Consider the following 13,570-nt stretch of genomic DNA (forward strand, 5'->3'; position numbering starts at 1 on the left):
TGTGTACAGAACCCATCGGGAAGACCGCAGCTACCTTATTCTGCAAGCACGCTGCGATTCAGGTTCCTGTATACATGGAGAAAAAAAAAATAATAAATCGCTATCAAACTTTTTTTTTTTTTTTTCCTTTTCATTCTCCTTTTTCTGGAGGGAGACGGTGGAGAAGCTTCTCCCATTAGTTAAAGACTCGGGAGACCCGGCGACAAGGCCCTAGGCGCCGCGGTCAAGGCGGAGCGCGGGCCTCCGCTAGCCGAGCTGGTCTCCCATCTAACTGATCTAATCAATGACTCTGAAGAGCTGGGGCTCCTGGCTCCGCCCCCGCCAGTCTCTTTGCCGCCTCCTATTGGATGTGGGCCGAGGAGGCAGGGCCTTGTTCCTCACGCGGATTGGCTGGCAGGGAATCAGTATCAATGTTTAAGCGGCGGCGTGAGGTGAATAGAGTCAGTCAGCAAGAGGCGCTGGGGAGAGAGCTGGGACGGCGAGCCCGGCGGATGCGGCAGCGGCGGAGGGCGGCTGGGGAGACGCTACTCCAACTGTTGAATTTTCACCTTTCATTTCCTCCGATGCTTTGCTTGCGGAGATGGATTTATTTGCTTTGAAATCCGCACGTCTTTCGCAGGCTATGAGCTGATCCTGACAGGCACCAGATTAAAAGCGACCACCCGTGACAGAAAAGGAGGAAAAAAAAAAAAAAAAAAAAAAAAAAAACCTCCACAACGGACTGCACAATTAACTATGCACACCGGTGCTGGACTTTGTGAATAGAGAACATTGAGAGGAAAATCATGAACTATGATGCGGGGCTAAGCTGTGAACAGTCACTGGAATCCTGATTTTTTTTTTCTTTTTCTTTCTTTTTTTTTTTTTTTTTCCAAGACTCTGAAAGATTTGGGGGTTCCTCACGCCTCGTCAAAAGGAAAGGTGTTTTTTTTTTTTTCTTAAACAAATAAATTAAAAAATAAATACACCTAGCAAAACAGACGCCTTGTTTTCCAGACCCTCGGACCCCGGCAGAAAGAGGTAGAGTAAAAGTGCTGCTGGATTCAGCTACACCTTCTTCCCTCCCTCCCTTTCCTCTCGCTTTTTCTTTTCCTCCAAGACATGAATCTGGCTTTTCTTTCTATAGAGTGAGTCAGAGAGAAAGCGTTAGGAAGAAGCCGCAACTAATGTCTGTGAAGGGAGGACCATGAGGCGAGAGTGAATTCGATTCGTTCCACTGCTTCTGACTCATCGGGCAGATCGGAACACCTGCATTTCTGGATGTGTCATTCCCGTATGTCGAGGCGCCTCGAGAACCCGAAATAATGTGTAGACAGACCTGTGCCTAACATCCCCTCGGAGGTCGCTCTCGGGGGTGGGGTGGGCGCCCCTGGCTGGACCGCCGCGGCCGCAGCTCCTCACCCCTGCCCTCCTCGAGTCGCCCAGAGAGACTGTGTGAGAACGAGACTGCAGAATGCATCACGCCAAACCTTGATGTGTTTCTTTCATCCAGCCCACTCCTACTATTAAAAAAAAAAAAAAAAAAAAAAAAAAAAAAAAAAATTGACGGGAGTGGGGGAGGGAAACAAACAAACAAAAAAAACCCGCACTTTATTCGCTTCAGATATTCACCACTTTTATTCCTCGCCAAGGTTTTCCTTTCTAGATGAAGAGGACTGGGAGGCAGGGCCATTGGAAGGAGATGCTGAATAGAAAGAAAAGAGAGGCACTTGACAGCCCAGCCCTGTGAATGCAGAGACTGTTTCCCTTCTAGCGAGAGACAGGGAGAGTGTGTGTGCGAGGACTGGGAGGGTGGCTCCCCCTTCCTTTTTATTCCGCCTCCCCCTCCCCCCTTCCAATCTGCACATCCAACCATGAGCTGCCTGTTGATTTCCTTTCGCCTGGGAAGAAAAGCAAACTGGAATTAAACTGCATCGAGAGAAGTCCTTGCTCTCGCGGAGAGAAGGGGATGGTAGCGGCGGCTACCGGCTTGGCACAGAGAAATCACACAGAGTGTGTGTTCCACGAACAGAGGCGGAGAGAGCTATATACGCCCCCTCCCCTCCCCAATAGACTCACGCCGCAAACGCTGATCTGGCTGTGGCTTTCCTGACTTCGGGGGAGAGCCTTTTCCGAGGAAGAGAGGGAGGAGCCTGGTGGAGGGAGGAAACTACAAATCGGGACACTAGTTCTTTGCGCTGCATTTCCTCCCCTCCCTTTGACTGCTCGGAAAGGAGAGAGAGAAAAAAAAATACGCTTGGCTAGGAGATGCAGTCCGCGGCCGCCTCTGCCTCAGCCAGCAATGCAAGATTAGATCTCTAAATGCAGCAAAACACTGCCTGAAAACCGAACAGCCCGCGAAGCCAGCAGACATTTCAACCGGGCTCCGGCGAAGCTTCAAAATATATCGGATTCTCTCTCCGTTGCTCCTCGTCCCCATCAATTTCATCACAGGAGACGGGAAACAAGTAAGGATTCCACTTTCCCATCTGCCTCAAGACACACCTCCCCGCTCCCTCCCCCACCCGATGTGAAGAGTATTCCGGTGGCTACCGCGGGAGTGGATTTGCAGCGCCCTAGCGGGAGCCAGGAAAATCTACCGATTCTTCACCACCCCCTTCTAGACGCGATTTCCATCTTATCGCTGGCCTCATCGCTCAACTTTGAGTCGCCCCTAGTCCCGGCGGAAGAGACAAAGCCCCGGGCTCGCCCCCAGCCGCAGGGAGCCGCCGCCTTGCACCGTGCCCCTGCAGCTTCGCTGCGCCGCCGCTTCTCGCCCAGTGCGGATGCTGTAGATCAACAGGTTCGGGGAACTTGAGCGGAATAAGGAGACCGCCGGGTGCCGCAGCCCAGGAGCCGAGGGAAGGAAGGACCCACAGACTTGTGGCTCGTGTCGCGCGCGCACGCTGCGCCCGAGCCCCAGGCTGGCGCGCTCCCACTCGCTCGCCCCTCCAGTCCGGCTGCTCCTGCCCCCACCCCACCGGTCTGGGATGTACCTTTCCATCTGTTGCTGTTTCCTCCTATGGGCCCCTGCCCTCACCCTCAAAAACCTCAACTACTCGGTGCCGGAGGAACAAGGGGCCGGCACGGTGATAGGCAACATCGGCAAGGATGCTCGACTGCAGCCGGGGCTTCCGCCCGCAGAGCGCGGCGGCGGTGGCGGCGGCGGGCGAAGCAAGTCGGGTAGCTACCGGGTGCTGGAGAACTCAGCGCCGCACCTGCTGGACGTGGACGCGGACAGCGGGCTCCTCTACACCAAGCAGCGCATCGACCGTGAGTCCCTGTGCCGCCACAACGCCAAGTGCCAGCTGTCCCTCGAGGTGTTCGCCAACGACAAGGAAATCTGCATGATCAAGGTGGAGATCCAGGACATCAACGACAATGCCCCCTCCTTCCCCTCGGACCAGATTGAGATGGACATCTCGGAGAACGCAGCGCCTGGCACCCGCTTCCCTCTCACCAGTGCACATGACCCGGACGCCGGCGAGAATGGGCTCCGCACCTATCTGCTGACGCGCGACGACCACGGGCTCTTCGCGCTGGACGTCAAGTCCCGCGGCGACGGCACCAAGTTCCCAGAGCTGGTAATCCAGAAGGCGCTGGACCGCGAGCAGCAGAACCACCACACGCTTGTACTGACCGCCCTAGACGGCGGCGATCCGCCGCGATCCGCCACTGTGCAAATCAACGTGAAGGTGATAGACTCTAACGACAACAGCCCGGTCTTCGAGGCGCCCTCCTACCTGGTGGAGCTGCCAGAGAATGCCCCACTGGGCACCGTGGTCATTGATCTGAATGCCACCGACGCCGACGAGGGTCCCAATGGTGAAGTACTCTATTCCTTCAGCAGCTATGTGCCTGACCGCGTAAGGGAGCTCTTCTCCATCGACCCCAAGACCGGCCTGATTCGTGTCAAGGGCAACCTGGACTATGAGGAGAATGGGATGCTGGAGATCGACGTACAGGCCCGAGACTTGGGGCCCAACCCCATCCCGGCCCACTGCAAGGTCACTGTCAAACTCATCGACCGCAACGACAACGCGCCGTCCATCGGTTTCGTCTCCGTGCGCCAGGGGGCGCTGAGTGAGGCCGCCCCGCCCGGCACCGTCATAGCCCTAGTGCGGGTCACTGACCGGGACTCGGGCAAGAACGGGCAGCTGCAGTGCAGGGTGCTGGGCGGAGGGGGGACCGGCGGCGGCGGCGGCCTGGGCGGGCCCGGAGGTTCTGTGCCTTTCAAGCTTGAGGAGAACTATGACAACTTCTACACGGTGGTGACTGACCGCCCGCTGGACCGCGAGACCCAGGACGAGTACAACGTGACAATCGTGGCTCGGGACGGGGGCTCGCCTCCTCTCAACTCCACCAAGTCGTTCGCTGTCAAGATTCTGGACGAGAACGACAACCCTCCTCGTTTCACCAAGGGACTCTATGTGCTGCAGGTGCACGAAAACAACATCCCAGGAGAGTATCTGGGCTCCGTGCTTGCCCAGGATCCCGACCTGGGCCAAAACGGCACAGTGTCCTACTCCATCCTGCCCTCGCACATCGGCGACGTGTCCATCTACACCTATGTGTCTGTGAACCCCACCAACGGGGCCATCTACGCCCTGCGCTCCTTTAACTACGAGCAGACCAAGGCTTTCGAGTTCAAGGTGCTTGCTAAGGACTCAGGGGCGCCCGCGCACTTGGAGAGCAACGCGACTGTGAGGGTGACAGTGCTAGACGTGAATGACAACGCGCCGGTGATCGTGCTGCCCACGCTGCAGAACGACACAGCCGAGCTGCAGGTCCCGCGCAACGCTGGCCTGGGCTACCTGGTGAGCACCGTACGCGCCCTAGACAGTGACTTCGGCGAGAGTGGGCGCCTCACCTACGAGATCGTAGACGGAAACGACGACCACCTGTTTGAAATCGATCCCTCCAGCGGCGAGATCCGCACGCTGCACCCCTTCTGGGAGGACGTGACGCCAGTGGTGGAGCTGGTAGTGAAGGTGACTGACCACGGGAAGCCCACCCTGTCGGCGGTGGCCAAGCTCATCATCCGCTCGGTGAGCGGCTCCTTGCCCGAAGGCGTTCCCCGGGTAAACGGCGAGCAGCACCACTGGGACATGTCGCTGCCGCTCATCGTGACTCTAAGCACTATCTCCATCATTCTCCTAGCGGCCATGATCACCATTGCCGTCAAGTGCAAGCGCGAGAACAAGGAGATTCGCACTTACAACTGCCGCATCGCCGAGTACAGCCACCCGCAGCTGGGCGGGGGCAAGGGCAAGAAGAAAAAGATCAACAAAAACGATATTATGCTGGTGCAGAGCGAGGTGGAAGAGAGGAACGCCATGAACGTCATGAATGTGGTGAGCAGCCCCTCCCTGGCCACCTCCCCTATGTACTTCGACTACCAGACCCGCCTGCCCCTTAGCTCGCCCCGGTCAGAGGTGATGTATCTCAAACCGGCCTCCAACAACCTGACTGTTCCTCAGGGGCACGCGGGCTGCCACACGAGCTTCACCGGACAAGGGACTAATGCGAGCGAGACCCCTGCCACTCGGATGTCCATAATTCAGGTAAGAGACTTTTAGCCTAACTGGGACTTGACTTTATTGCTGGTTTTTGGAGCTGTCCTGAAACCTTTGGAGCAGGACAAAGCCACACTGCCAGCAGCAGTGAGTGGGAAACATTTTCAAGTGGAAATGGTTTACACTTTTGCCACCACGTGTACAACATATTCGATACATGACCCCTCCCATGCAAATAGTCTAAAATCTAGAAGGTGGGAATGTCTTACTTTTGTTGCATTTTAAAGTTTATTTTTGTAGGCTTTAAATGTTAGCAGTATTCACTATTTGGAGTTTATTTTACATTAGTTCTATTCATGGGTCTACATTTCTCTCCATAGCAAAGGATTCCCAGAGTAGGAAAGAAAACATTTTAGTTAAATTTGCTTTTTAATTCTGTTTAAAAAAACTGATGCCAAAAAGGAAAGAAATGTATACTCAAATACTCAGAAGTTAACTTTTTCAAGAACAAAAACAGCAACTAGTCAGAATTCCAGAGCCTGAATTTGAGCTAAGTTTTCGGTCCTCCACCAGAAAAGTTTTATATTTTAAAAAGCGTTTTAAAGAATATGAATCTGATTTATTCTTTACAGCAGAAACTGCATCATGGTGTCTTAGCATAGTTTAAACTTTTAATATGTGAATTATGCTCTGAAGCTCTTTCAAAAGTTTGAATGAATGTGTGGCTCTGGATAATGACCATTACCTAAGAAAAGTTTATATTTATTTTGTCCTGATCTGTTTCTTGGAGTCATTGAGGAAAGAAAAGAGTGCACTAGAAGGTCACAGACTCACTTTATATGGTTGAAAACAGGACGCAAAGTTGGCAGTAAAGGCACTAGATGCACCAAAAAGAATTTCAGGATGCATTTAGTTTGTATACTGTGTATTTTCAGTATGTCTACGTGGTATTTAATATATTTTAGATAGTATAATGTAAATTTATTGATATATTTTAAAAAAATCCTAGATGACTGACCCATCATGGACATAGATTCTAACAATAGCTGGTGACTGTACTTTGTAAAGTAGTCACTCCCTAGCTTCTTTTATCCACTATTAAGTTGTGTCACAGAAAAACTTAATTCTTGCTTATTATGAATGCATGTTGCTACAAATTACTCTGGATGAGCACTACTTGAAATTCAAAATTGAGTTTAACTAAAAGTGACACTTTGGGAGGAAGATTAGTTTGGGGCAAATGAAGATAATTGGTTCATAATTTTATGCTTTGAAAAGCAAATACCTTTTAATGACACTTGACTCAGTAATGTTTTTATTATTAAAATGAACAGTAAAATTTCATAACCTTATCCTTTCTAACATAAGGATAGCAAATGCTAAAAAGTTAGTAAAACATATTTTCTTATAATAGTATAATGTCCTTGTAAAACAGAGTCTTCTACTTGATGCTACTGAATACTTAAGTATCGATTGTAATATTAAATCCCACTTTTAATGGTGTCTACTGTATACCAGTAATCATGATTTTTTTGATGTCTATAAAAGACTGAGCAAGAAATATATCCCTTGAAAAATATTGTGGTTTCTATGAAAGTCTTTCTGTGACTGCATACTGGAATTTATGATAATCTCTTTAGGGAGGTATGTTGAAGTATGTATTTATAGATCTTTTGCAGTCATTTTATATATATACATATGTTAAATACCTTCTTTCTATTTTCACCATTGACAGTTACAGATATATCACAGAGTTAATGTTTAATCTTCCATTTCAAGTGCTTTCAGTTGAATTCTTATTTAGGTTCCAGTAAAAATGAAGTTGGTACAGTAGAATGTCAGCAAGCCTGGTTCCTCAGCCAGATTAGTGAGGAACAGATTTGAACGGAAGTACCCAGAAAGGTTTCAAGGGACAGGGGTGCCTATATTGTATTTACACCATGCTGTTCTTTAAGCTCTTCATTGCTTGAGGAACGGATGATGGTGTTGGTGATGATGGTGATGATGATGATAATGATGATGATGATGATGATGATGATTCCTCTCAGCAGTGAAACCTAAGCCAAAGCGAATCTTACACGTGCAGGGAAAGAGACAGAAAATTTTAAAAGAAAACAAGACAAACTTCCTTGTCATTCCCTTTCTTCTAGAATCTTAATCCATGCCATAAAAACACAGAAAAACTTTCAGTTTTAAGTTCTTGAAATTTTTTCCAAGGTGACTCAAGTTGCATATTGTTCCTGCCCTAGAAATGTCCTTGATTTAAGCTATCAAAACGGGCACTCCTCTTCCTCTTCTTTTTTTTTTTTTTTTCCTACTGAGTTTTTGCAGTCTTATAAAGAATGCTTTGTAAATTCCTAATACGTTAATTTCCTCTTAAATATATATCAGGTTCTTCTCAGTACCCATTGTTGAGAACAGAATAAATTAACTCTAGTGACCCTCCTTTCCTCTTTCTCTTTAAACTAGCATGCTGCACACACTTTGTGCTGAAGTGACATGCTTAAATTCAAGTGCCCAGGTATCCATAACCTTGCTTTGAAGTGTATGTATTAGTGTGTATATTTAACACAGCCTGCTAAGGAAACACACTACTAATCTCACTTGTACTTCTGAAAGTAGTATTTTAATACATGGAGTGCACTTGGACTAGCACCTACTAAGTCTGCTTTAGCTTTATTTTCCAGCATGTTTGTGCTGTTTAGAAGGTGCACAGTGTATTTCTATTGATGGAGTGAAACATATTTCGTCATTGTTTTGATATACACTGGTATGAAATTTAAGAATTTCAGGATGTAGAAAACTCATATTGCAGCTTAAATTAAGATTTTTTTTAAAGTATCAAATGATATTGTGTGAGTCACAGGGTCTAAATTTTAAGGTTAAAATCTAGTTTCTTGAGCATAAGAGTATTTTTATTAAGTGAATTCAGAATAATCATGTAAGCTGGTTACACATGTAATCAGTATGTAAAATAGTGGTTTGTGAGAAGAGATTTTATTTCAAGGTTTATTCAAGTTTCTCAGATGATGTAAAGTCAGTCTGCGATGTGTTTAAATAATAGACTAGTGATTAAAATATCTTCAATAATGTGAGTCATAATACATTGTTATAATTAAACATTTTATTCATTTTAAAGCTATAACACTGAAATTGAAAAGTAGGATCACAGATTTTGTGGTAGGTAAGGGAAATAGAGAATTATACAAATTTATAACAGCACTTTTCATGGGAGTAATTTTCATGTGAATTATTTCATATGTTAACATGAGAATCTAAAATCAAGTAGAGATCATTACTAATTGTCACAAGTTACTGCATATCAAGGCTTATCAAGAAATATTTGTTCAGTCTTGGAGTAACTTCTCAACAGGTGTTTTCAACGAAGGCCTGGCTGAGAAGAGGCTGGGGACTTCTTCACTGTTGGGAGAATTTCCAGTTTTGTTTGAACATCTGTGTTTTCAGATTTTTTTGTAGCATTACTGCAAGTCATTTTAATATGAACTCATAGAAGAAAATATATTGAGCCAGCAGAATAAGATCTACTAAAATAAATTTTAAAAAAGAACACATTCTCATGTGGTGTTTTATAGTTCAATTTCAAAAGATTCACATTAGGATTGACTTTAGACTTTTTATACTACGAAGAGAAAATCCTTTTGATATATGTGCATGGCCTTTTCAATAAAAAGGAATTAAATTCATGGTAAATACAGTCAATCCAAATATATAAAAATGAGATTGCAGCATAGAGGACTAAAGTAGCATAGCATAGAAAATAAACTCAGTATTTTAGAATGAAAAGATGAAAGAAAAAGTGTATCTTTACTAGCAACATTATCCGTTGTGTGTCTTTAGTCCCACATCTCTAACGCAAAGAGATTCTTGATGATAGGGACTCTGATGAGCTCCCAAGATCGTGAACTTTAAAACTTCATATTCTAGCATGTTAGGATTTCAGTAACAAATATAAAATGTGTGAACATTTTCTTTCTTTATATATATTTTTGAGGTTAACTTTCTGCAATGTTGTTCTAAGATAGCACATTTTGATTAGTTACATTCTCTCATTTTCATAAACACTATATACATCTCTACTTACAAGGGGAATGATGGGCTAACTAAGGAAAAGGATGTCTCCTATAGCAGGCCTCCAAGAGTGTCTTCTCCACTTGTCTTTTTTTTTTAATTTTTAAAAGATGGAAGGATTAATTTCTGCTTTAAAATGAGTACATAATCACAGCACATTTTTTGTTTTACCATATATTAAAAATAGTATAAATAAGGTACAATAAAGCTGAATTAAAAGATAATCAGCCTCAAGGTGTTTTGAGTGTCTTTGAAGAAGAGTTTAAAATTCAAATTACTATCATCATTTTTAATACATTGTTACTTTTATTCTTAGTTTTGTGTGCACCTATGAAAATCTCAGCTCCAATGTGAATTTGGATGCATTTCCTTATTTTGCAATAAATGAAAACACAAAAGTATATATTTTTTAATTATATGAATTAGAAACCTGAGAAGCTTATTTTTATGATTAGTTGATACACCTACTCAGAGGTAATAACCTCTACATCCATTAGTTTTTAGTTTTCAACAAAATTTTCAAAATGCCAGCCAGGTAAAATATTTCATTATCCTTTCACCAAGATGATAATTCATCAGTCTTTTAAAAATGTAGGAGTAGGATAGTTTAAAAAATTTTCTGAGCGCATAAGTGAGTTTATAATTTTACTTAAGTCCTATGAGTGAATTTTATAATTTCAATAAATATTATCAAATCCAAGTCTAAATGGAGGATTTTGGAATTTTAATCTCCTCATCTTCATTTTATTTAAGGCTGTATGTGATCATGGAAACTATCACATCATAGAAAAGCATGTCCTAAAATTCCAATCCTAATTGCTTGAACATATTTTTTTAGTCAGGAAAAAATTTCCATGTTCTAAAACATTATCAATCACCTGTGACCATATTGTTCAAAACACATTCAAAAAATTAAAAGACAAACAAACATAATTTCCAGAAATTTTGCTTAATGAAGTTGAAGTTACATATTATTCACTTTTTTACAATGCATATAGATTTATATATGAGGTTAAAATAAATTGGTTCCCTGAAAATAATCTCAAATACCTCATTAAAGGATTAAGAAATGCACATATTTTAAAATTTAAAAAAACTTAAAAATCTACAGATAAGTATTTAATGCTATTTACAAATATAATATTTATATTTTCTAATGTTTCATTACCACTATCAGGCTTCAAAGTTTTTACTGTCAGTGCTGCTTATGTAATACAATGTAATAGAAATATATCTATAAAAATAAAAGTTATAAATTAAGAAAATATTTTGTTAAAATTATTAAAGGATTATATGTATTTATTGCAGTGAAAGTTGGCTCTATTTATGAAAATGTAAATCATAAAACTTCTTGGCAAAGTTAAAGTATGTGTATTCGTGCATTTATCTCTTTATATTTTTCATATCATGTATATAAATACTCAAGCACAGATATTAGCCCATTTTATACTTGTTTAGTTCCAAGGCAGTGCTCTTCTTTTCAAAGATGAAGTAAGACCTTCCTTTTTTCTCTGAAAATATGGTAAAACTTGATGATTGCACTGTTTTCAAACTTCACACATTTTCAAATGCCTTGAAGTAGAGCCAGTCATTCTAGAGCAGAGAAGAAGTTGAGCAACGACTGGCCTTCAGTGGACTGTTGGCTGGAGTTTATGTAGATGAAGAGAAAAAAATTTTCATCCAAGTTTCTGATTCTTTTGGAAGGATGGTTGGATGGCTGGAGATACTGTAAGAATATACATCTTGATCCTGGTGACAAAACAACCTCAGGAAAAAGATGAGGCCTCTAGAACTGTGCTCATGCCAGGTTAGGAAGAAAAACTTAACTCCCTTATGCTGAGAAGCCTTGCAATATACTCAATAGTGGGTAAATTCTTACAAATGCACCTGCTAATTATGATATTAGTCATTGCTCCAGAATGTATTCCCCTCAGTGATACTTCTGTTTAATAAATCCCACAGGGCATTATCTTAAAGTCATATTTTAGTAAAGTCATTAGGGAAGGTTTTTTTTTTTTTTTTTTTTTCCCTGTGCTGAATTCCTTTAACCAATGACTGTATATTTGTTAGAGAATGGCATGAAGTTCATTTTGCCCATCAATTTGAAGATACTGTGACTTCTGCCACCCACCTACAATATACTTTTAAAAGATCATCAGGCCTACACTAATCTATTGTCGACCTATGTTAGCAAAGGAGACGTGACAAGAGTTTCCTTCAGTGGCACAGAGTATTTTACGGTTAGTCATAGCTTTCACCACCAGCTTTGACAGTGATATATTGCTATCCTCTGGTCTCCTGAAATAAATTATCTATAATAAAGAAGTCCTTAATGACATCAACATTCCCAGCTGTGACTAAGCAGAAGTTTGCCTGTGCTTCCTTGCTACTGTAGAAATTCAATATTTTTAAGGTAAAGCCAAAAAAAAAAAAAAAAAAAGACAAAAATACAGATGCAAAATTGTGGCTGTGTGGGTGGCATCTTTCCCTTGTATGCACAAAGTTCTTCCAGTGATAGACTGTAAAATTGGTTTCAGACAGTGTTTGAGAGAATCTATTGATATACATGTGACACACTTCTATCCGTTCTGGTCTTAGTGACATTCTGATTACTGGTATTTCTAGGCCCTGCCCTGGATCTATTCCAGGCAGTTTTATTGTAGTGAAATGGCTCTTACAGTTCATTGAGCATCTAGCATAACTGTGCTGAATATGATTGGCGCGTTTGCATATATTTATTCAAAAAATAAGGCAGTTAAACAGCATAATTATGGGAAAATGAATCATAACAATAAAAGACCATTTAAGTTAACAAGCTTTGTGATCAAAGGATAAATACAGGTTGGATAAATGAGACTTTAGATGTAACTAATCTACATAAATAGATTTTGGTTTGATTAGAGGAATGGAATATATTAAAATAATTTAATGGTATTAGAAATGCATTTTGTTTTAGTCATTTTGAAATATTTAGAGACATGTTATTTTCTTTATATTTCTACTCAATAATATATTCAAGAACCATATCTATATTGGAAGCAAAATGGGCAAGGTACAGATTCAATATAATCATGTAAGCTTTTTTGGCTCTGGAATCCACCCTGTCTGAACAATATTTATTATTTTTTAAACTTGTGTTTTTGATTGATTTTTAATTAGTGGAACACATTAAAAGAAGCATATAAAGGACAATTCCTGTTTACTTTCTTTATCAGGTGAAAGCAGCTTTTGTAGAATTTGAAAGTGAGAACATTAAAACTCTATTTCAAGTTTTCAAAGCTGTACCTTTATAATTGTTTTTGTAGATACATATTGTTTTTAAGAGACACTGGCTACATGTTTGTAAATTATATTAATACATAATGTAGATAATGACTTTATATTCAGAAAAAAATTATTGTTATTTTAGTGGCATATATATTTTTTTAAATAACATATTTAACTTATAAGGTGACTAAATAATTTCTTTCTAACAAATATGGTTCTTTAGAGATTTTTCTTCAGTTTCTTTTGGTGGTAACTTTTAAAAAATGTAATTTAGGCATAAGTGAGCAATTGATATACCTCTTATAGTATTTCTGCCTGAATCATTAATAAACCCTCTGAACAGTGATTGGATTACAATTATACCTAGGATTTTCATGCCATGCAATTCAATAAAACTCAAGTTGAAATATACACATATTTCCTAAATTCCAATAGCTTCCTTTTATAAAGTGACAATGCAACAGGTATTTTATTATAGGCAGAAATGACCACAGTGGCTTAAATAGCTTTCTTATTTCTATTGCCTAATTTTATACTATCTGTGTCTTAGACAAATTCCTCAATATTTATTTGCAGGATGAACACTTTCATCAGTTTTGAAACCTAAAATGATAGTTTTTACCTTCAAGATATATTTCTTTTCTTTTTAATTCATAGACCCTAGTATAAATGACTTTGCTTAAAGCTGTTTATTTTATTTTTCACACAGCATAATTTAT

General features: G+C 41.7%; 1 protein-coding gene across 6 annotated transcripts in view; it reads left to right on the plus strand.

Annotated features, from left to right (window-relative positions):
- The first annotated feature begins 449 nt into the window (after positions 1 to 449).
- Positions 450 to 13,570, plus strand: part of PCDH17 (protocadherin 17) — a 104,102-nt gene continuing 90,981 nt past the window's right edge. For 4 of the 6 annotated variants that reach the window (XM_059378077.1, XM_059378079.1, XM_059378081.1 and 1 more), the window contains exon 1: positions 450 to 5,543. In XM_059378077.1, coding sequence (XP_059234060.1) covers positions 2,970 to 5,543 — 2,574 coding nt within the window. In that variant the 5' untranslated portion in view covers positions 450 to 2,969. The remainder of the gene's footprint in view (positions 5,544 to 13,570) is intronic. The other 2 variants (XM_059378080.1, XM_059378078.1) reach the window with 2 other exon arrangements.

Source organism: Mustela nigripes, chromosome 15 (genome assembly GCF_022355385.1).
Source record: "Mustela nigripes isolate SB6536 chromosome 15, MUSNIG.SB6536, whole genome shotgun sequence".
Lineage (NCBI taxonomy): Eukaryota > Metazoa > Chordata > Mammalia > Carnivora > Mustelidae > Mustela > Mustela nigripes.